The sequence below is a fragment of the Varroa jacobsoni genome, unplaced genomic scaffold (genome assembly GCF_002532875.2).
Source record: "Varroa jacobsoni isolate VJ856 unplaced genomic scaffold, vjacob_1.0 scaffold_103, whole genome shotgun sequence".
Classification (NCBI taxonomy): Eukaryota; Metazoa; Arthropoda; class Arachnida; order Mesostigmata; family Varroidae; genus Varroa; species Varroa jacobsoni.
In genome coordinates this window covers 253,274-278,444 of record NW_019213005.1, presented here as the reverse complement: position 1 = coordinate 278,444, position 25,171 = coordinate 253,274, and the positions used below count along the sequence as shown (strand labels likewise).

Here is a 25,171-nt window from a genome sequence, read left to right as displayed (position 1 = left end):
ACATCGATCGAGGTAGACCAAGAAAGTGTGACAGACAAAAGCGGGATCGTACCTTCTCGGATTGTACAAAAAGTGTATGGTAGTTTAGTTCGAATTTTACGCCGGGAGTCGCATTAGCACAACAACCTGAGCTTCAACATGAAACGTGCCTGTGTGCTAGCTAGCCTTTCATGACATAAAAATCGAGTAATCACTATGTTTTTATTAGTTCAGGTTGGTTAAAATTACAGCCTTAATGTTTCTTCTAGAAAAAGACACCGAGATTTTCCGTTATATATATTTTTCTGTGAACCTTCTTGTCGGAGAGGTATCAAAAGAAAAAATCAAATGTGGCAAGAGTAATTTAGGTTTAACTGAAAACAGAACACGTTCCCAGATTAAATTTGATTAGTTGTTCGAAAAACTGAACCTGGGAGACCCGAAAATATCGGGCCGCGCTCCCGATGGGATGCAGGTGATTATGAGCTGGGAGAAAATTCACGTAGAAGCATTGTTGATTTACGTTAGGGAGAGTGTTCTTATAATGGTAGAGAGTATGCGTTGCAGGTCAAACAGCTGTGACAATTGTCATAATATTTTCAAAACGTGTATTTCTTTAATTTTGCTTCCATGTTTGTACGTTGATAAGTCGTAGATAATACCTTTTTGTACATTGTACTGGTCCCCTTTGTTTTTTTTTTTATTTTATTGGTCTGTTGACCATAAAAGCGACATTGCATACACGTTTAGGTTGGGGCATTTTGAAACGGTTATATAAAGCAATGAGCCTGCTTGTGCCCAATACTTGACCGGATGTGAATGTCCGCCTATGAATTCATTCTGCTATATCCTATGTAATGAAATAACCATGGAAGTTTCTAGAAGAAATTAAGCATTTGGCAATATATTACATCGATATGAGTGAAAAAGAGATGGAAAGGAGAGTTTTAATTACGACAAAAACACCTTCCTTTTCTAACGCAAAAGAATCGTTAAACCCTTAAACTGTATGTGGTAATAATAGAAACAAAAAGGAACTATAGAGCTATTCATGAAATATATCAAATATGAAAGATCCATGAAATATTCTCTTGCGTGTAAAAGAAGTAGTTATTGTATATTCTTGTGGATCCATTAATTAGAGAATTAAAATATAGAAGTAAAATTTACTACTAATAATAATGTTTCCCATTTCCTAAGGTTATTTCTTTTCCTGCTATTATGATATCACTTGCTATGACTTCTTTCATGTCGAAGTCGGTGCATAAATCAGATTGGTTGATCAATTACCACGTAAATAAAAACGAGAGAGCCTTGTGGTTCACATCTCTAACAATATGATTTAAGGTTCGAAAAGTGTGATTTTACAGAATACTCTTCATACTGTGTCGGTTTACATGGATAAGCAGAAGCGCCTTAGGTATTAGTGGAGATGTTGCGCCTGAAAATGAAAACAGCAGTAATATTATTATTGTTATCGATACTTCTGCGATCTTATGCACAGGAAATCGTATCGTTTCCTTATAAAGCACTTTTTGTGCAACTTCTTTCATAGGTTTAGATGCAAATGAAAATCCTAGCCAAAAATTAAAGTCAAAACAATATGCGTCTTTGCAGAAGGAGGCGATTTCGTTCATAATTCCATTTTCATAGACCGACGTTGAAGAGTCTATTAGGCAGGGAACTTGATAGAAGGCGTACGTAATGAGTACTATAAGCGTTGAACGTGTTAAGGTGCTAGTCCTCGGAGATTCCGGCGTGGGCAAGTCGTCAGTCGTCCAGCTGATCTGCTCTGGAAGGCCCGCCGCGAGATCACTCGCATCGACCATTGGATGCAACGTTGAGGTCAGTTCAGTTGTTTAGAGAGATAAATCGTTTGAGCCCAGTGAATTTTTCATCTTGATTGATCATTTTTTTAGTAAAAGTTGTCACCGTCTTTATACCAACAATTTATTTTAACGCGAATACGAGGTCTACTGAAAGAAGTAAATCCCGAATCCTTCTTATCCGCGCCATTGACTTTTCTACACAAAAGCAAAGGGGTGTGTCTAAAAATACTTTCAAGCTCATTTTAAATAGCCATTAAGTAGTCAGTTGTTACTTTAAATGAGTGAAAAGCAAAAATTATGCTCGTCGCTTTTTTTTTATTATAGTATGAAGCGTTTATGTTGTTTCCAGGTAAAGCTACATGAATATCGACAAGGAACCGACCAACAACGAACGTTTTTTGTCGAATTTTGGGAGATCGGAGGCAACACGGGCCACGCCAATGCTCGACGAGTCTTCTATAATTCCGTCCATGGTGGCTATATTTATAACATTATTACTCGTTTTTATTGTAGTACTCAAGTAGTAAGTTGAAAAGTACTCCTTCCCAGGATCGCACATTACTACTTGAATCATGATTAGTTAAGCCTAAACCGAAATGGAGGTAACTGATCATGCTTACAAAGATCTGCATTACACAGCAGAGAAGGTGCTATTTCAAAGAGTAAGAAAGGTCATGGGGACGAGCATTCCTAGAATATAAGAGATGAGCTCTAGGCACGTGAATAACAATTCAGGGTATCATCAGTAGACAGTAGTAGTGCTAAATGTGACTACGGTGTTTTGTTTTTATGCTCGTGTATTCTGTTGTTTAGGAATAATAACAGTTAGATTATTTCGCATACGCGATGTTGTTTAATCGAAATAAAGTTCATAAGACGATTCAATCTAAGCGTCCTATTCCATTACACTATATGAATGGTGTTCATCTAACGGAACATTGCTATTATAAACATCATTATCCTTCGTTGTAAAATAATTTCAGTATGGAACGCACTGAAGCTGAGCTCTAATTTTTAGATTCGCCTCTGTCTGCTGTCTATTGCAGGCATCGTCCTAGTTCACGATTTAACCAATAGTAAAAGTCACGATCACTTGAAAATGTGGCTGGCGGATGCTGTTACGCGGCGTTCAGGAGGTGAATTTGATGCTGAAATGTTTGCCGACCTACAGGTATGCTAAGGTTTTGTGCTGATACGAGCTCTCGGGTTACAGTTATCTGTTGTTTTGCTCCCAAATGGATCACGAAATGCCCCAGCGAGAGAGTTAATTCTGCTTAATATTTTGGCATATTCAATCGCGCCTACATACGCTGAACATGGTGATCGTTTCGACTTCTTAACGTGATTTTTCTTTGGATTTCATTTACTATATTTTGAATTTTGTTATATCGTTTCTGACTACCATAGGCTATCTTGATAACGCCTAACGTTTTAAGCAAAAGTTCCTTGAATCTTCTCTTCATCTGAGGCTGAGTCGGGTACGGAATTCGATTCCGTTCAAGAACTTGATATATTAATAATATTACAGATGATCAAATATAATATTTTTTGGCCAGCCATATGTGTACTGATCGTTACGTAAACAATATGCTATTACTATCGTTAGGTGCCTGTTTTAGTCGTTGGCACAAAACTGTCACGGGCAAGGGTACAGCATCGGCGAGGCACCCACATCGCAGACCTTTGCGGCGCCGAACAAATTTTCGTCGATTCAACGGGAGATGGAGAGCATAGCTCCAGTCTTGCTCCCGGCTCCTCCAATGCTGTTAAGCTATCACGCTTTTTTGACAAGGTTCGAGTTTATCAGTTACTTTGTTTATGATACAAAAACTTAGCCCATGAGTTCAAACTTTTCAATTTGACAGTTTCTTTTTTTCTTCTCTAGCACGATTTTTTTTCTACATGTAAAGGCATTTTAAAACTTTATTTGATTCCTTTATCATAAAATTTTGGTTTAGTCTCAGGCTCAGTTTAGCTATATGTATATATATATGAAAATCAAAACTATAACTTTTTGGCTACAGGTTTCGTCTGCACTGTAGATTAAACAATGGTTCTTCTTTACTATTAACTAGCACTGTCTGTCATGCAGGTAATTTTATCCCTAGTGATCATTGTCGAGGTATTCGGCTCATAGCTTCTGTCTATGAAATATGTCAAATTGATTATAACTTTATACACAAAAATGCAATTGATAACTTTTTCGTCATTCATTATGTTCCTCATGTCTCCTATCATCATCGTCATCATCGCGTCCAGGTGATCGAGAAGCAGTATTACAGTTCAAAAAACGTGTTGAGCCCCCAGCCACCGTCGGCGTTTGGCGACCGTAGACGGCCTGCGAATTCACCGCGCTTTTTACAGCATGTCGACTAACGCCCCATTGAATGAACCCCTTTGCTTCTAGGTCTCGGCCTGTTACCTCGTCAGAATCGCACGCTTTGTCATCGTTTACATATATGAAGACCGCCAAAAGTGGATGTTGAAGACGATTTCGCTGTTTCGAAGCCGTAAGATGAGGCGACTCGTAAAGGTCGACGGCGATGGTGAATACAGCCGGCAATATTTTTGCAGTAATTTGAACGACGATACGAAGGGGAATGAACGACGCGACGGCATTTAGATATGATTCAGCACCCCAAATGTTCTACGGGATATAAATACTACACGATTTGTGCAAATAAAGAACAATATTTATGTAGAGTGTAGGGGTCACAACGTGCATTCTCCATAGAATATACAGTTCTGACTTGCTTTGTCACAGGGCCAAAGCCAAAAAAAACTATAGGATAGGCTGGCCACACTTTTACGCGCGTTGGAAGTTGAGACTCTTCGCATATAATTCAGTACTTGTTGAGGGCAATCATACGAGAGTTTTTCTGAGCCCTCTTAATACCATCAGATTAAATTGTTCTGTAGTAATGTCTTTTGCTCTAAATTTATCCATATATATGGACGGCCAGTTATTGAACGTTTGAGTGGTCTGATTTAGTCAGCATTATGTTCGCGAGCGAAAATGCAACGAGATAACATTATAACGGCCACAGCAAACTTCAAAAAGGAAAATTCAAAGAAAGGCATGGCCATTGCCAGCAATATTGTCACTAGCACAAAAGCTGACTACAACAAAAAGGCATAATGAGGACGCGGATAGAACTATGAATGTGTTAATCGTGTGTATTTATGTCAAACTGGAATAAAACTAGCGAATAAAGGAATATGTATTTGAGACAAGGAAAGATAATGTACCAAATAGAACATGATTTTGAAAGATACTCGATTTGGTTTGCATCCCTATAAAATGAGCTGTGCACATCAGGTTTATCGAGTGGTAGTTCAAACAATGATATTATCAAGAAAGTAAGTTCAGTAGCATTCTACTTGATTTGAAGGGGTAAAAATTACTACTATCAGCATTAGTGATATAGTACGGTTGATCAACAAATTTATAAATAAACGTCTATCCTTACGTTAAACGGCCGTGATGAGGACAACCTGTAGCATGTACATATGAGTAGTTTGTTCACCTATGTAAATAAAGTGCATATGCGTTTGATAATTTAAAGTGTGATTTTTCGTCTTTGGATAAAATAGACACGCATACATTGAGAGAATATTCTGTTGACGTGCGCCACTTAATTGTAGTGCTTAATTAATATGTTAACAATCCAGACAATCAAAGTGAAACGAGTTAAAGAGAGTGGCTCTTAGTGAAGTGTTTTGGTGTATCGCACTCTAACGAGTGGAAGTACATGATTAAAGTTAATTCAGATGAGCTGGTAATTTTTTTTAGTTGTTTAGAAACGGTATTGAGAATAGAGAAAAACTACTGCTGTTCAGCGGTAATTTTTCTTTATTCTCTATTTTTGAAAGATAGCGTAATCCTTTAATAGATGTAAGTAGATTTAATGTTATGAAAGTCTCTAGTACCGGCTACGAGCGCGGAAATATTGAGGATCAATATTGAGATTAACGAGGGATTCATGTCAGGATTTAGTGTCATTTCGCTCGAAATGCACACATTTAAAATTAGTTAAAATTTAAATAACTCTTCACAGTAACTGCTAATTTCTTTGTCTTCATGATAGCGCAGTGCACAACGCGTTTGTCCGCTAAACTTAGAAACATGCAGTGGTTTAGGTTCGTATCGGGTTGTAGATACACTTAGTTTTGCCTGCAGGAGCCAACTGTTTAAAGTAATGCCTTACGGTTTAGGTAGCGGATCTAAAACACGAAAAATATTTCTTCAGTCTTCGTAACACGCTTCGCATATACACTTTCTACTCTGGAAAATGTATCAATTGTCGGCGAACCAGCTCACCGGTTAGATGCTTTTCAAAAACAGCGCGTCACATAAGAGGACTCACAACGCTACAGCTTAGTGGGATTCCTATTTTTATGGCACATGGTAGACGGACAAGTGCCCTTTTCGTTGATGTTGGAAAGTGACAGTGTTTTAAGCTACGGTTGTAAAGTTCCATTTTGAAAAAATAAATAATTCTTATTGACAACAAAATAATTCTAAGCTACTCGTGTAAAGCCGAGGAAGTCTCCACTGCGTCAGACGGTTGTAGTTTTCCGTAAGTTCTAATACCTTGCTACACTCTTCACTACAAAAAAGACTTACGCTTATGGACATCAGCTAAGCAAAAAAGAAAAAAAAAAATATCAAAACGCACATCGTTCAACGGACGTATGACTTCAAGACCTGATTGGCCGATTTAACGGCTGAACTCGTTTCCCCAGGATAGAAGAAGCTTGCACCTAGTCGTTTCTTTATAAATGTATTCACATCGTCAATAAAATTCAAAAATACTCAATTATATCAAATCACTGCATGACAACTATCAGACAAGTATTTCAATCTCGTTGTTTCTCCAAGACGAGCAGTCAAAATCGAACGCACAGCTTCCTTACTTTGGCCATCATGGTCAAACACCGTTGATTTATTTCTTAATCGTTATATCTCTTCGGTGTCCAATTTCAAATTGTCCCGCCATCCATCAGCGAACTCCACTACCCGACCAATTTTCGCACTCTCCCCTTAGGGGTGCCTCATGTGCCAGCTCTCTTCCCAGCCGTTGCTCCGTGCGTGTCTACGTTATGTCGTTTTCTCCGTTGTACTACGATCTGGTGTGCGGTTCTATTAACGTGCTCGGTTCGGACGCGCCATTCGACCCAAACTCCATTCTCTGACAGTGACTAAGCTGACGTTCCCTGTTTGTCGCAGCGTTAGTCAGCTAGCCAGCTGAGAAGACAGACAAGTGTCAGCACTATAACAACAGCAGCGGCGGCGGCGGTGGCGCAAGTGGCGTCAGCAGTGGTCAGAATAGCGCAGAAAGAGCGCTCCGGGAGGCAGAAAGGGGGCCGTTGGCGAGAAGAATTAGCGACAAATATCCTAACTGAGGGCCGCAGCAGCAGGAGAAGTCACCAATGAACAAATAGAACAGCGACAGAATTGTTGTGAGTGGCGCTTGCCGTGCCGGCTTCGACCAGCCGGAGATCCAGCTCGCTGTTGAGGCAGCAGCTTCGGTACGAAAACTGCTGGTGGAACGTGAAAGGGTCAGAACGAAGAGTAAAGCGGTCACTGGATACATTTTGACCGGTTCGGCTACTGTCACTCGAAAGATGGCACGGGACCCTTATTCAACTGTTAACAATACTACTATATAGGACTTTCGTTGGTAGCCATAGCGGCAGACGGTGGGGGAGTGTGGTTGATTCGCTGTCGTCAAATAACGCCAGAAGAGTCGGCGGACCTGTTTCTTTGTCGTGATACCGTTTTTGCCATCTGTTTATGTTAAATTCGTTGGATACTTCTCGGGGCTGCTATATGTTATCGTGCTAGGAGTCACGATTTTAGTGTTGCCTTTTCCTGTACGCCTTATCCTTTCGTAGTTTCCTTCTGAACTCTTGCGTCTGTCACCTTGTCGCACTGATGGAATACTAAGCAGTTCGCAAATTAATCTGGCCAACACTAAAACTGGCGGTGTGCTTCCCGTCCAGCCCATACCTTCTACAATAGCGGCTGCCAGTATATCTTGCCGCTTGCTTGTGGTTGAAGCGTTGCTCCTATCAAGCGGAACGACTTATGCTTCCAACTATTACTTCACAACAGTTTTTAGTTAAGCTACTACTTAAAGCAACAAAAATTCGTCTAAAGGAATTCTTTTTGGTAGAACGTCGCCGTGGATAACGGAAGGCCGCAGCGAAAAGCCGAATGCAGCAGAGGGATCCTTCGAGCACGACACGAAGGCAGGCGAAGTTCGCGGCCGTCGTCACCACAGGACCCGTTTATCCGTTGTCTTGTCCCTCGTGTCCGGATGATTATTATTGTTAATTCTACCGAGTTTTCTACCGACCTACCGAGTTTTCCCGTTTCGTCGAGCTGATTCGTCGTTTCACTTGCTGCGGCTGTTAATCGTTATTGGTGTTGTTGTTTGTGTTATTGTTGTGCTCTAGTAGCGTGTGCGTATTCGTCGCGCGTTTGCTTGTGCCTTTACGTCTTCAGTCTAACTTTATCTAGGCTGCCTGTTCGAAAGCGAGGAGAGGGAAGTTTTTGTTGCTGCTCCTGACAACGACGACAACGTAAGGAAATCACAGCATATGAACAAATAAATGATACAGGTTAATGGCATCATTTGTAGTGGAGTAAGTGGCATCGCCGAAGGCTTGAATTAACGAAGTCAGCGCTGCTTGAAGGCGATAACAGGTCGAGGTAAAGCGGATCACGGTGAGCTTTAGAAGCGAGAACAGCCACAAGCGGGTGAATGGAAGTTTTGTAGGGAGCTATTTTATACTGATTTATTGACCGGAGCGACGACACAATTCGCGTAACCTCATCATTATGCCTCGTTGTCATTCCTGGTAAATCTCAGGCTCCGCATAGCTTTCCTTTATTCGACTTTGCTGAATTGTCGGTGTCAGTAAGAGGCGGCGGGACGGACTTCTGTTTGGACTACTAAATGTTTGGTTATGACGGCAACTGCAACATCGACCACAACTATCGGATCAGCGCAATGGTAAGCAAGAGAAACGTCGTTTTTAACAAAAACAATCTAGGAAATTATATACACCTTATAAGAATTTAGTTGTCATTGTTGGTAGCCACTGGCATATTCAAGATGGCTCATTTTGTTATTTAAATTTTAACGTTGATCAGTAGTCATCTATTGTATATCAAACCCTCTAAGATGTTAACTGTAATATTAACAAAGATGATTCCGTTTGAAATGTTTCGAAGAGCTATTTTTTTCTAATATTCGAGTCAATTCATTGTTATTGGTTATTATTACTAGAGTACTACCAATATTGACGTCCGGATGTATGTTCACTTGTACAATATATATGTACAATTTATAATTGTTAGCATGACTTTTCTGGTCTGCTCTATCTAACGTAGTTGGTCTGAGGTTAGTTAAAAGACTGGCTGTCGATTGGTGCTTTGTGGTTCTTGAGAGAGCTATTGTTGTAGTAGTCAGATAGAGAGATGAGATACGCGATCCGAAAACCCCCAGCGTTATGGAAGAAAAACGGAACTCACGTCGCACGGTTAATTGACCAGAAGTTAGCGCAGCTGTTATCGCGATCGGCAGCTGCATGTCGGTCATTATATAGCAGAAATAGACAGGATATGCCAAGAAAAACTACTCCGGGTTGAGCATGGAATCGGCGATACAACTCTTCATTAGTAGTAGTTGTTGTTATTGTATGGTTAAGAGTGAAAGTTATAGTAAATATAAAGCATTTGAAAAATGAAAGGGCGCTTTCTTGATTGTCTAGTCCCCTATGTTTGGCAATTCAAGTCGGAGTTTTCTTTACATTAACTAAAGAAGAGAAAACAAAATCTTCCTATTGCTTATGAAAACAACATTTTAGTTTATTATGTAATATTAACATTACTTAATTACGTAATTATGCAATGGCGTGCGGCAGGGATTATTTTACAGCCTTCTAGATGTGAGATCTGTGTATATCCGAAAACGGGACAATTCCATCGCTATGCTACATCCAAGTTCACTGACTAACCATTATAAGAAGTTAACCAGACTTATTTTATATATATATATATATATATATATATATATATATATATATATATATACGAAAAAAATGGTTGTGATGCAAACATGCGAATTTGTAAAAATTACAAACTTTACATTTACAACTTCGCATGTTTGCATCACAACCATTTTTTTCATAAAGGCTCTTTTTACGCATCGATCTGCAGATCAGTCATTATTAGAAATATCATAATGGATAAATAACTGCATTTAAAGCTTAACATTTAGAAATTGTGTTACAATATATTCACGAAATCGTTGTGAAACAGTGTTTGTTTTACTGCATCGAATATCACCAAAATTGAGATATCTATAAATATTTATTTAAGGTAGTAGCGCCAGATATGTTATCATGAAAAAGATGTTATCATGAAAGAACATTACCTTAAATTGAGTACTTGTAAATCGAATTTTTCCTCAAGAACAAACATCTTTGGCATACGTGAATGTCGCTAATTCACTCTTAGTCGAATATTTTTAGCGGATTATGGTAAATCATCAACGACATTTACAGGTGTGTTTCTGTCTTTTCTAGCCGGCAGAACCCAGTTTTTTTACCTCCTAAAAGAGAAAGGCCTCATTGGTCCTCTGTGGTGTCACTAGAGTGTTGCTAGGACAAAGAAACAATTTCAAAGTTTGAATAATTGGGCACACAATTGCTACGTTCGATCTCTACGAACAGTTTTAAATGGTGTCCACATTTCCACTTAATGACCTTTATATTCCAATGAAAATATCATAAGTATTATATCGTCTTATTGATGATTGGATGATTAAGGTATGTTACCGTTTAAGGACAGGTTTGCTATCGCTGTGAGCGCGATTGAGTTAGTATGGAGTAGTGAAATGGAATGAACCCTTTTTTTCCAAATAAAAACTAGTGTCCGATGATATTTGTTAAATTTGAAACACCAATAACTAATATTGAAGAATAGCTAATTAAGTGGTGTTACGGAAAGACAAAAAGTGTCGCACCCAAAACATCCGCTGATTAAAGTGAACGAAAATTCTTTGTTCCAATTTTTGTGTCCAGCTTATCTTAATTAACTCTTTTAGACAAAATGCATTAAGTCACTATTTAAAAAAGCTCATACTACGATTCGTGACGCACTATTAGTTCATTGACACTATGCTTTCGCCGGCGAATGCATTTCGTTAAGATTGCAATGCATAAAATGTAACGAAGGTCATCACATTTTATATATTCGCGTAATGTCGTAACAATATGTTTACCCTAGCTGAGCTTCTGGACAAATGATTATATAGACACTCGTTTTTTGCTTTGACCCGAAATCTGTCTACAGGACTTCAAACCAAACGATTAAAATTTAAAACTACAACATATATTTTTCTGTGAAAAAATACTCCATAGGAGATATGTATCCATCCGTGAGAGGTAAACTTCAATTGAAGTTTCGAAAAAATTATTATTCGATCTAATGAACATCAAGGTTGACATAATGAAGAAGCGTTTACTAAAGGTTCGATACAGTTTTTTCTATATGTCTTCTACCAGTCTTTACATACCAAGGTTCTATTTGAGTGAAGACAGCTCATGCAAAATAGAAAATTAAATCGGAAGGTATCGTAAATCCCCCTGTCCCACCAAGCGATATGAGACTATCATTATTGTGTTATTTATTGATGATAGTAGCTCATACCCATATTTCTATTAGCATGGCTTGTTGTATTCTCAAAAAGTTATTCTGTTGACCCCCCACTGGGATCATCTCCATAAAAACAGTATAAACAATTAACAAAAAGTGCTACATAAAAATCTCAAACACTGGCTAGTATACACTTGATTCCAGTACTCACAGAACAGTAGAGACCACTGAACGCACTGACAAAAGCCAAGCAACAATTATTTTCAGCGAGATGCGTTCCTTAATCTTTTTCTATTTAATTATTTAGTTAATTATTATATATTAATTATTATATAAGTTAACTTTTGTGCCAAAAGGAAAATGTTTTCCTTTTTTTTTATTTGATTGTATGAACCCATTTCTTTGATGTGTCTTTTACTTACTGCTACATAAGAAACGCATGCTACTAATGCTTTAATCGTTCTCTTCAGGACGATTATATTGACCTTCTATTAGGGGGTAACCGCGGCTCCCGAAGATAACATCAAGCGCTTAAATATGTTTTTAATGATAACTTCGACCGCTGCTCTTGTTTCTATGATTATTACCGATGTTACATTTTCCCGACCATTCGTTCATCAGCTATTTAATATGTTTACCACCATTCTCCAACCACGCTGGTTTTCACTGCCATTCGGAACATTCTGATCTCATCTGGTCCCGGAACTTCAAATGTACAACTGACAGCTAACCTTTTGCAGTGACTGAGGCAAACTCATTCACTTTGTTCGGGGTTGGACAGGATTAGCTAGTGACTCCCTGTTTACCATGGGTAATTGCTAGGACTATACAAATTTGGCTGCAGTTGTTGTTGTTATTATTATTATGGCTGGTACGTGTTGTTGTGTTAACGGCATTAGCACAGCTACAGTTATAACGGTAGCCCTTTTTTGTGAAAATTATTGTGGGGTGGAAGGATACTACAGCAGCTGTCGTGTTTGTAGAAAGTTTCCATTTTTTTCAATAAATAGGTTAAATCATCTCTTTTGTTGTTATTGTTGTTGTTGTTGGTGGTGCTTTGTTGTTACGCCCATTCCCGGCGATGAAATGAGAATTGGAAAATGAGTGCGGCGAAGTCGGCACAACTAAGCATCAGACCTACATAATAATTCATAAGAATTCATGTACTAGTCAAAAGTCTCTGGGCAATTGAAGAGTAACAGAATATACATAGATCCGATTGTGCAATACATCTATAACAGGAGTACTTTTTTTAAACGTGCCTTAAACTTTTGGTCTAAACTAAAATGAGCATGCATTCGCCCACTATTTGTACCACAGAAAAAACCACTGAACTAATGGAAAATCGGCTCCTTTTAGAGCAAACTCATCAAGAAAAAAACCAGTGCGTCATTTTCAAAATTTCAGCAAAGGTAAGTTATTAACTAATGTTTATGCTGGATGAAGCCCCACCAATAAAAAATTACCTTTTGTATGAAATCGACGGTCCACGTTGTTGTCTGTTTTCACGTGCCCTCCGAAAAACCAAACAGATTTCCAATACCTAAAGACCTAAAGGACTCGACTTGAAGGATTCGAAAATCTGTGAAAATGGCCCAAGAAGCTCTTTTCAATATAGCTGGATGGTTTACATATAAATTAGTGGCCGTTTTGAAGACCAGAATATCCCGATTTGCTCGTCTAACTAAGCTACAATGGTAAGTCTTCTTGAAGCTCCGCGTCTTTTTCGTGTTTTGTACGTATCGGCCGTTTTTAGTTCTTGCTTGTACTTTTGAGACTTTTCATCTACTGTCGGACCAAAATCAGATTCCGCTGGCATTTTTTCGTCTATAGCGTATTTGCAAATGATTTTAATATTGGTTGACTCACAGGTACGATTAAAAAGTTATCTGCATAGTAAGGGAGAAATATTTTGACAATAACTAGTTAGTGATTAGGTGCTTCAGTTGAGGATGTAATTGCAGCAAATGATAATATATATATACTGAGATAATGGTATTGGAGAGGGCAACGGACAAAGAAGTTCCAGCTGAAAACATAGACGGGCACATTAATGCCGACGTCCGCCGTGGGCACGAAATTAACGTGATGTATAGCACCACGATGAGATCATTATTACGGCCGCCCTCGTCGTCCTCACTACCGTTGCCTTGAGTAACGGCTAATAAGTAAATGAAGACCTTTCTCGCTGTGAATCCGCGGATAATGGTCAACCGACGTTTGGGGTACGTAGCTGTTGTTGTCGCTAACGTTAGTTGAGCCTCTGTTGAGCGAACTTCTGTTGATTGAAGTGCTGAATGGCGGATACCGCCACTGCTGTTTTGGTAGTAGATATGGTGGCCGTTTTTTTTACAGAGAAAGCAACAGATGAGCAATGAGGTTAATTATCATCTGATGTCAATGACGGTAACCGCAGCGATTGCAGCGACGTAGCAACATCTCGCTGGAGTAGACGTGTGTGCAATCCTCGAGACAAATTTGTTTACTGGTTGTTGATGCTTAGAACATTAGGGGTTGAGTGGGGGAATAGAAGTTAGGTGAGATAAAGGAGAGCACAGCTAGTTTCACACCATGGCCTACATGCAACGAAGCAGTATAGACACGCGCGAAAACTAACGTTACTGTAACAATTAGACATAAATTGAATTCCTAGGAAAGCAAATGAAAAAAAGGCGGGACCGTTGTAGGGGATTAGCTCGACGCTAATGTAAATAAGCGTTATATGTTTAATGAAATACAACAACTATGGTGAAAGAAATCGCTATATATAGAATTTTTTTTAACATAAATCTTTGGGTGTTTTGATTTGCAGTGACATTTAAAAAATAATTGGACCTAATTACCCAAACAAGGTCAACAGGGTTAGCAGTAGAAGGTAATTACTGACGATAAACATCGTAAGACTACCTCAGTACACTGTTCTTAGAAATACATTGTAAATGAGTGCCACACATCAGAGAAAAAGAATCAATTCAATGTTATAGTGAAAAAAACCTTGTTAAAAAAGAATCATACACGTTAAATAGTTTTATTTTTTGACACAAGTTGGAAATAATTATATACGGCAAAAATAAATATATCGACCGATGCTTTATTTGATTGTCTGTTGAATCCAACTTTCGAAAGACCTAACGTAGTATGTAAAGATATGGATTTTCACAATTAAATCGGGAGTATTGAATTGTTAGTGACAGTTATTAAAAATGTAATGTGAAAATACAAATTGTTGTAGAAATTAAATCAAGACAGCTATTGCCAGTATTCGCAGGAAGAGTATATTTTATATGGAATTTTCCGATTTCGTCCGCTAGTATTTTTCATATAGCAAGAACAGAAGCTAAAGTGGATGATGCTATATTTTTAAATAACGTTGAATGAATTATTTACTCGAGTGTACAGTTATTATATTATACTCACATGCATACCGCATAACACTTGGAAACAAGGTATTCTATCTTGGATGGCCCGTCTGTACAAGTGACACACATGTTGCCTTGCGGAATTCCCAATGCAGAAACTGTTTCGTCGGATGTAGCGGCGTTTCCCTCAGACACCAGCTTTCGGAATTAGGATTACACGCTAGACCTAGTTGTCAAAATTTCTATGTTAGACATTACAGTGGTCTGGGAACAATCCGATACCACAACTTCTCTTAGGAGCAAACTTGTTTCTATCTTATAGACAAATGAATGCGGTTTTTTCAGTTGTTACCTACGGGAAGCCATATCGTATTTGTTACGTAATTTGGTTAGCTACGATACAGCTTTTGATGTGAGGAACCTACTTTTTGTGGATTTCTTGTGTAGCCTGAATGGATGAGTAATGCTTCTATAGAAATTATGATTACAGTAGGTAATTCAATCTAATGCGATCCTAATTAATGAAGTCAGATATAGAACAACCGTCGAGTCCAGCTGAAAATAAATTACGTGTATCAAGCTTAAAGAATGAATAGTCGATAAACAATAAATTCCGCTAATTAATTGACTTGTATAGTCGTTATTAACAAGAAATCATACGATGACCCCATTAACTTCAACCGATAGTCGTGTCAGAATAAGTAGATGTGTTAGTACTAAAAACTTCATCATTAATTCAATCAAACGTATTTCGTGCCGATAGACTTATATATAAGTATTAATAAATGACGTCTATGCTAGGTGAATTAGTTCTTACAATTTCTCAATAAATTAAATATTATCATATTTTCCCCTACAGATTCATAGTATAGTGACAGATGACAGACGACAGACGAAACATTACCCAATATGTTATACAATTACTGCAATACTCTGAAGTGAGCGCACTTATTATAAAATAGGCAAAAAAAGAGAGAGGCGAGAGAAGTCAAACGATTATTGTATTTTCTGATGTCGGTCAGAGGGAGCTCAGGTAAGATACCGCTAATATCGAACTTATAGCGCTGGCCTCCAATGGCTGTTGGAATAACAATAATGCTGCATGACACGTAACAAAAAGTTTACATAACTATCACGACGGAAGAGCCCATCATGTATGAAAGAATATTAGAGATTAGTGTAGATTACGATAGGAATATATTGATCAATCTGGGCTGGGTATGCACTTCTAATGCTTGTGATTGGCATTGACATAGTCGTATCTCCTCCACTGGGTCTCCTTTTATTTACACTCACACGATATTATATCTCCTAACAGTTCAACTACACAGATTATTATTGTTATTATTATTATTCGATTTGTAGGCTTAAACGTTCTGGCCCTTCTTTCTTTGCTGGGTTCTTATCGACATGTGTATGTTCACGCGTTCTATGATGTCAAAGACGAGAGATGTATAAGCAAATGAACCCGGCCAATATAGCTGAAGTTTGGTATTGTTCATCGTTATAAATTCACATGATCGATTATACTCAGATGGCGCTTACTTGTTTGTAAAAGCCGCCAATTGTATACCAACTGTTTTGATTATCGCTTAAAGTTTAGTGTATGGTATCGCATATAAATTTTTCATTTCATAATCTTGTTGAGAGATTGAACTTAGCTAAAGCAAGCTTTGGCACTGATTTTAAAAATTACTTAATTACATTGTGATAGGTGTTTAATTAAATCAGTGTTTATTCGTTTAAGAATAAATTGATGCGTATGTGATATTTGAAGTACAAAACCAAGTTCATGAAAAGACCTTTGAGGACATTTCAGTCAGAGTTCCCTTTGTTGGAAGAAGGAGCCTCTGGACCTAACTATTGCGCGCCTACTTTTAACCCGCTTTCATTGTTACCTCACGTGGGTATTACACTTTATTGACTTAGTATGCACTGTATAGGTCGTATCCACTACATTAAAATTCGGCTGTTTTGCCAAGGTTAAACAAATTATCCTTGAGAGCTGAGTAAAGTTCGACACGTAGAGCAATGTCCGGTGTTTTTTTTACATTTTTCTCGAATCGGGCCGTACCTCGTGTTTAATTTGTTTTGTCGATATGTACGACACGGGGCATTTCATAAATACAACTCACCTCAGCAGCATTGGTTGAGCTGTTGTATAAAACTTCTATAGACTGAAACAACTTGGTCTTAAGTACCACATTTGAGAAGGCTAATGTTTGTCCAGCTTGTTTCCTGAGGAACGTGAATTTTCCGACCTGTTTCGGCGGTACTCCAAGGAACGGCGTAAGGATAAAAATGACTTTATGCTCAACTAAATTATATTGAAACTGCTACTTCTATCCAATTGTTCCCTCTGCATTAATGTTTATCTTTATTTTTGTATCGTTTCTTATCATATCATGGCTGGATTTATTTATATTATAATGTGCTTATTAATTTTCTTTTGCATGATTAATTAGAGCTTGTAGCACCCTAAAATAAATGACCAAATTAGCAAAAGAAGCGGATATCTCCTAACCGTTACATATGCGTTTGGAAAATCTTAATCTATTATAGCGGACAAATGCCAAAGGCTTGGCAGCAATGTGTCCATGAATTTGATAAGACGATATCTTTATATGATCTGCTTTTTGTGAACGTTGATACCAAGTACTTTTTTCATCCAACTTATAAATTTTCCTTACCATTTAAGTCGATGAACCAAACGGCAGATAAACAAAACATTGAATGGATAATAAATAAGTTTTTCAAAATTGATATTGTTATCCATAGTGGTCAGTGCAATTAAGAAGAAAAATTAAGAAGAAAGGCGTAAACATATAATAATAAGAATAAGCGGTGGATTTTTTTACGAGAGCAAAAATGCATTCAATTTTATCGGATCTTATTAAAGTTTATGGGTGAAAGATCACAGGATTTGTGCTGCCTCAAGAAATTTTCAATGAAGACTGCTAATCTTTTTAGAATCGTTAGGAGAATATATTTATACGAAACGTTGCTATACGATCATTCTCGTGGTCTATTCGATAAAGGCGAATACATTTTAAATAATATGTATATTAATAAATAATATAATAAATAAAATGAAAATTGCTCCACCTCTTGCTTGATTTATGCATTACTAGAGTCCAAGCTGAATTCGCTCTTATTCGACATACATAAAATAGGCCATTTTGCAGTTGCAAACTACATTTGATACTGCGAGTCAAAGAAATCTGGATCTGCAAGCCACTCCCACATTCGTTGATACATATATAATAAATCCCATCTTCCCAAATTAATTTACTAGTTACTTTATAACCTTTCGTTCTTATTTGCGAGACAATTTGAACATAGTCACCGCTGAGACCTAGAGGATGTAATTTCATTTCGAAGAAACAGAATATAGTAGTATACAGTATATATAATGATAATGTAACCCAGTAAACGTTAACAGTCGAATGTTTTGATATAACAAACCGACGCTGTTGAAAATATTTCAATAAGACAAACGGAAAACCGGCTATGAAGTCCGAAGCACTGCTACTACCGTATTTTGAGACGAATCGTCTCCACTGAATAAAACTTTTTTCTTGAAGCACTCAAGATGACTGTTCCCATATGTCTTAATCCGCACTCCTTCGTTGCTTGCCGATCTTCCGGTTTTTGAATTTTTTTGAATTTTTCTAGGTGCGCGCGAAGTTTCTGTATCTACCACGTTCGCAGATGCTAGAGTAGTTCCATACGATTTGAGAACACTGTATATTTCTTTACGAGCTTGTAATTTATGCAACTTTTGTTTAATCTTTCGCTATCTTTACTTTGGAAATTACAAATTTTTTAATCGCATTAACTATTTTTCGAGGCGGAAACGTACCGCGGAAAAATTAGCAACGGCACGTGCTTAAAAACCTTCTTGGATCTTTTGTTTACTAGTAGGTCTGTACGCGTTAGTTGATATCTACAGTGCGAGAAGAGTGTAGCATTTCTAGTGGCATATATCGGGCACACAAATGTACTATTTAGAATTATAGATAATAATGCTATGATCAGATCTGGCACTGAATGTAAAGGTTATTTATCGAAAACAACACTTTTAATTTCCAGTATAGCCTATTGCTTCTATGACCATATATTTGTTTCCTTAAAAAATGCTAGATAAACTATTTCTATTATTTGAAGGGTTATGTAAAAACTAATGACAATGCCTTACTACCTACCACGTAGTACTAAGCGCAGCGGGAGCAATCGCGTGCACGACAGAAACCATTGCTCAATTATGATGTCTGCCTCTCTCTTAGATACGCACGCCCGAACTCAAAGACCATCCACGCAAAAAAATGACAGTCAATCGGAAAATCCTTCTCGGCTTGTTGCTCTCCTAACAAATGTCGCCATCGTCCAGAAGTGTCTAGGTTAGACAACGACCGGAATAACATCAACGTTAGCCACGCTAGTGACAGCAAGAACTATAACAACGGGAATAACAAAAACATTTTAATAGCGACTTGTAGATCAGACGTTCGCTATCTAACGGCCCAACAATGCAGTGGTGGCGGCAGTCGCTGGCAACCAGCGGGAACGAACATAATGGTGACAATCGAAGACAAAGCGGGAACATCATTCGCTACTGCTTCGGTCTCAGCAGAGAAAAGTACATAGGACTCAACATCAATGCCAGCGATCCACTATCACAACAATGAAGACGCTGCTAGCAAGTGCGGCAAGCAGCCTAACCGTACGAAAAAGAACAGCTGAAGTCACGAGAGACGCGACGGGGTCACTGGGTCTGTCCTGCCCTGTAACAGATCACTAGCTGGCAGCGGCAGAGTCCCTCCATTATTACATGTATACAGTAGATGTTAGATATAAATAATAGGTGTCGACGCTAACTATACCCGAAAAAGTGTTGCTATTTAGACCCGGCGAAGGGGACGGGAGGGGGGGTGTGGGTGTTATTAATGTCAACGCCAGATGGTTGCGCGGTGGCCTATTTGATGGTAAGTCGTTAGATGATCCCTTACTGGCCCCTATGATGGTAAGGGAATACCGAATGCTGAGAGCAAGCTAACTGATGCTGCTTTTGTTGTGGTAACAGCGGTTGTTCTCAATGGTTTCCACGTGGTCCTTTTTGCCCTATTCTTCTTTTCGTCGCTTCTTTTCTGGCCTAGTTCTTTATTTTGTCTCGCAATTTCGTTGCTTTCACACATCGTCGCTATTGTTTCAACAAGCGCGAACTGTGGCGGCAACCGTTAAGGAATATTATTGATAATTAATTCGTTGCAATTTTCTAGGCACCACTTTAGTAGAGACATTTTGAGAGATTTTACCAACGAAAGTCATGACTTCAGTTCGATCAACCTTCTATTTTTCTTTTTAGACGTAAATATAGCAAACTAGATTCAAAACTATTTGAATCAAAATGCTTGAAATCTGATGTAGATATACTACTAAATACTCTTTCAAAAGTTTTTGCAGGGATTAGTCGAATGAGACAAGTTAAAGATAAATATGAATTGATCCATGACGAAGAATGACCATCATCCAGGATGACGGAGTGATACTAAACAAAGATACACTTTATCTACTGCAGACTGCAGAGCGAATTAAAACCTATACATGGCCTCTTCGCATGAGAGCCCCGAGCTAGCAGAATATAATAAATTTTTCTAAGTGGGTCGAGCTGCACAGAATATCCTTACCAAGGAAGTGTGTTGTGCTATTATGTGCTGCTAACTTCCGGCACAACCCTTGTATTATAAATGTTAAATTACCCTTATAAATAGTAAAAACAATTTGTTAGAGACGTCTTTAATCAACTTAGTGAAATATCAATGCTAAAAATGGCGTTATAGAGCTTCAAGCTTTCGGATCTGTACTGACTGCAACAGTCTATTAATATATTTGGATAATACCAGTGACTGAAATAGTTTGAACAATACGAAATATTATAGTATAGAGCATGGGCTCGAAGGTAGTAGCGTTGAACAGACAAATAAATCTTTTATAATTCTTAGTCTCTTTGAAATTTTAATGTGGAAAAAGTGACAAATTTGCTCCTGTTCCATAATGAACCTAGGCAATAATAAAGATAATATAGTAATTCCTTATGTTGGAGCTTGGTCCCTTCTAAAATAGCACCCGTGAACTTCCCATAAAAACCTGGCGCTGTCTATTTCTTATATTAATCAATAGGCCTCAGTAGAGCTAAACAGTTTATCTGCTCAAAGTTTCTATAAAAAAAACTTTAGAAAATGTATAACGCCGTATCTAGATAGCCATGCAAGGATAGTAGTATTCGAATAACTTGCCTAAAGTACGCCACTGTCAAGCCATTGTTTCGGACTCCGCCGACGATACATACTACACAACCTGTACGAATAGCGGAACTTACTTTCAAATCTGAATTTTCGTCGACTAGCGAAGTATTTACGTTTAAATCTTATCTAAAATGAACTCAAGAACTGCGTAGTAGGTAAGTAGCTGAAGTAGAATTTACGCGCTGTTATATGGTGCTAGCCAACTTCGCTATGCTTGAATTCTTGCTATTGCGGCAGTGCAAGCATGGCCGTTCTTTATTTATGTTGTTAATGGACATTCACCAGAACTCAACACAATTAATTGGAGACTTCTCAGTGCAGTGGTTGGAGGTTATGCAAGTAGTGTTCGCGTGCAAAAGGCCAGACCATTGCGACTTATTTTCGAGGCACTGCCGTCGATGGTGTCGATATTTAAAAAATATTGATCTCGCGTGTGTCATACCAGTAACGTTCACCAGTTTTAGCTATGCGATTTTAACGTGTGACTGAGAACGTCGCTGTGTGTACCACGACAGGACCTCTAAATTTTGGTTGGAAACATCCTAATCGAGTAGATTGACGTAACCTATGATGTTCTCGTTCAGTTTGTTTTTCCTAGAAACACCCAGCTGCGATTATTTTCTTTCAAATAAGCGGTAAAGCAGCAGACAGAAAGCAAGAATCCTTGTTTTTGTTGGTCTCACAGGTAACGCGGCAACTAGACTTGCAACAAATGTTTTCTTTGGGCCAATGTTGTCTCGGACAATCATCGAAAGAGATTGTTCAGAACTATTAGCAGAGGCAAAACGAGTTAGATGCTTTTCGGGTAACCTTTCCAATATGGGTATGTTATTCATCGTTTCAGAATCGCGTAGGTGACTCGAACGAAGCTGTTTTATATGTAAAATACGGATATCTATTATTGAAATGTGAATCTCAATGGTGGCATCTTAAGTCTCGATGAAAACTAGTTATGTGAGATTAGTGAATTATCTACGTGACTCTTTTAAACCTAATTGGGCATTGGATTTTGGCCCAGAACAAATCAACTAAAATCGCATGTCAACGGAATAGATGTTTCGTTGTGTTTTCACACGCGTTCCCGTGTTATCCTGTTGACAAAAGTTGAAACACAACTAACTTATATATCATGGAATATCTTCACTTCCTGTACATGAACGAAGTAAAACATTTGTGTTAATGAGACATGTCCGCATAGTTCGGTCATATGGCGACTTAAGATATCGATCACATCGTTTGCTGTCGGCGAATAAATCCATATAACGCAAGATTGGAGCGCGCTATCGTGCACTCGAAAAAAAAAAACTCAAGTCACATTATGCAGTAAAGGTATTACCAAAGTGTCGCTAGACTCATTTAAATATGCATCGTTAATCAGATTTAACAAATAAGGGTCGGCAAAAAGAGATCAGGAACAAGTGCAGCTCGACCCATTGAGCGGGTGGCGCGAAAAGTCGTTGGACGCATTTCGGGACAAGAAACAGCCTCGATTCCATCTTTCTTTCAATTATTGTTGCGATAGAATATACGCAGTACTCTCACAGTCTTCGAAGCTGCATTAGACAGGCATTAAGCATATCTAGAAGGTGTGTCTTGAACGATACACGTCCCATAAGCAAGACGTTCTTACCCTGAATTAAATCAAATGGCCTTCCCTACGGGTAAGTAAGACGACTCCCTTTATCGTGAAAGTTCCATCCTAAAGTTCCTGCATAACACGCTGAAGCTTTAGAATATCTATTTTTTTCGTTTCGTTTCTCCATTTGTTATTGAAAAATATTATACCAGGACACCAGGTTCAATCCAAACTGACTGCAAATGAATATCTAACAATTATCTTTTCACAAGATTATCTGTTGTTATTTGGCAAAGGACTTGAAAACGCTTTGTACTCAGTGCTTTTTCTGTTTAACGTACCGGTAACAGACGCGAAAAGTACACTAAAAGACGTTCTAAACGGATTACTATCTTTTGCTATTCGAAGATGATCTGAAACATTTTAGTAAAAGGCTCTACATTGAGGACATTATAGAAATACAGTTTATTCGTGACGGGTACAGATATTTATCTGGTTAAGTATTTTTCAACAGTATATAAAGCGAGATATTTAAATTATATTTTGTAAATATATGCTTTTTATTAAGTATAATGGCCTGATAACGGTTCGTGTCGTTTAACGGTATAGATGGATTTAAAGCAATGATTGGAATTGTAATATAAAGCCTTAGCTAACTATTGATGGGTTATTCTGTGTGGTCAAAAAAGGGGGACTTGTTATATTTCGGCCATATGCTTTCGTATTTTCGACTTGTTTTATTTGTGACAGGAGGAACATATGCGAGAATATTAAATCTAGTTATAGAAAGAACAGTGTCAAAATGCTTTATCTTTTCATCATCACGGATTCCTGTTGATGGATAGGGTTAGGTTTCTGGAATCTAGATTATATTATATCTGTCTGTTTGTGGCAGGACGTGTGATTGACATTTTCGAATTTTGAAATTTAAGTTAAACATAGATAAACTGGAAGATGTAAATTATGTTTATTTTTTTAGTTGGTCACCTGTGACCCATTACTATAGTATAAAGCCTGTAAAAAGAAAATGCTTTTCTTATATAGATATATTACAAAGCAAATGTGTTTCTTCTTATAGCCGACTGTCAGCTGTCTCTTCCACGGCAGACTTCAATACCACTACTAAGTGATTCGTCACTTTTGAAGAGTTACCATTTTCAGTAAGTGCAAATTGATAATTTTTATTTACGCTAAAAACAATTTTTGACCATGTCGTAATATGGCGGAAGTTGCCCTGAAACCGACTGAAATATTTATAAGGAAAGATGCCTTAACGACAATATCTGTGACGAATTAACTTAAGCTAGGCGTGTGTTTCGGCTAAACGTTTTTTTTCACAAATAGCCGCGTTATTTGAGCTTTCATTTTTATCTCAAATAAATTATCGAGAACATACTCGACTTCCCAACTCCAAGAAGAGGTAAAGCTTAGAATCGTTCTTATAGAAACAGATTACGATGATGTTCATTAATGACCATGATAAGGCTATGATGAAATGTCAATGTCTCACTCGATTGAAAAATTATTATTAAGTCGCCACCCTTACCACCGATACTCCTAAAGGAAGAGGGCTGAAGCTTGATTACTTGTAGGTGGACAAATATCTATTTTTACGTTGCGAAAATAAATCACCAGCGAATCGCTTGAGAAATTCATGTTTCTTCATCTGTAACACGTTACACAAAGACAGAACCATCATTTAATATTGTGTGACCTCTTACGGCGTCAACAAACCTGTCTCGATACTGCAGGTTGTAGTAATACATTCAATGAGGTTTCCAAGATCGTGACATCGGATAGCCTTCGGATATAGCTAGTTATATTGCGCATACGTAGAGGGTTCATCTGTTCGAAAACAGTTACTTAGCAGTCGGAGAGTCCTTGATTCACATCGGTACAAATACGTACGTGAAATCTATGTATGATAACTATATTGTATATATATATATACACCTGGACGTAGCTTTTCACATAGTACAAATTCCCGTTGAACCTAATAGTAACCTCGTTCGGTTGTGCTGCGTTGGCTTGCCTTTCCCTTGGACATCAGGCCGCTGTGCGGAAAACATCGGCGATGACCTATGCTGCTTAGCTTGTACAATTACTCGCTGCCAGACGTGAAGAAGTGGATCAATCAGTGGACGGTCATGTGGTTCAGGGTAGAGGCCTGTGTGTCCTGGCACGATACGAAACAATATGGTTGTTACTGTTTCCTTTTTGAACGCTCAAATGAGGCTTCTACTGCCACAGCAGATATATTGGTCTGTTAGCATTAGCCAGTTCAACTCGACAGTCGCAAACAACGATGAATGCGTATACGTCGCGCAGGACAAGGACCCTATTCGTAAAAGCTTTGACAAAGGTACAAGGCGATAGGAAAGGCTGGGGGAGGGGATGGTGCAATAGTGAACTGGCCGATGTTTATTTCTAACAGGTCTTTTTCCATTAGCGAG

The 25,171-nt window shown here is 38.2% G+C and overlaps 2 protein-coding genes and 1 long non-coding RNA gene across 14 annotated transcripts in view; 2 read left to right on the top strand and 1 right to left on the bottom strand.

The window, feature by feature from the left end:
* Positions 1–55: 55 nt before the first annotated feature.
* Positions 56–5,367, top strand: LOC111265409 (rab-like protein 3). Of its 6 annotated transcripts, none has more exons than XM_086970539.1 (6): positions 56–74; positions 1,597–1,824; positions 2,158–2,281; positions 2,855–2,979; positions 3,415–3,600; positions 4,216–5,367. In XM_086970539.1, the coding sequence occupies exons 2-6, from the start codon at positions 1,684–1,686 to the stop codon at positions 4,429–4,431; spliced, it is 792 nt and encodes a 263-aa protein (XP_086826665.1). In that variant the 5' UTR covers positions 56–74; positions 1,597–1,683; the 3' UTR covers positions 4,432–5,367. The 6 variants fall into 6 exon arrangements, with proteins under 6 accessions (XP_086826665.1, XP_022697817.1, XP_022697809.1 ...); XM_022842082.2 differs by lacking the exon at positions 56–74 and adding an exon at positions 109–213; XM_022842074.2 differs by lacking the exon at positions 56–74 and adding an exon at positions 322–454.
* Positions 1,066–6,598, bottom strand: LOC147753922 (uncharacterized). Its single transcript, XR_015313106.1, has 2 exons — positions 6,488–6,598; positions 1,066–1,420 (listed from the first exon to the last, which is right to left on the bottom strand). It is a non-coding gene; the product is annotated as an uncharacterized LOC147753922 (long non-coding RNA).
* LOC111265361 (protein-tyrosine sulfotransferase 1) overlaps positions 6,590–25,171 on the top strand; it is a 31,656-nt gene continuing 13,074 nt past the window's right edge. For 2 of the 7 annotated variants that reach the window (XM_022841964.2, XM_022841973.2), the window contains exon 1: positions 6,590–8,830. The gene's annotated coding sequence lies outside the window, so the exon portion shown is untranslated. The other 5 variants (XM_022842007.2, XM_022842042.2, XM_022841982.2 and 2 more) reach the window with 4 other exon arrangements.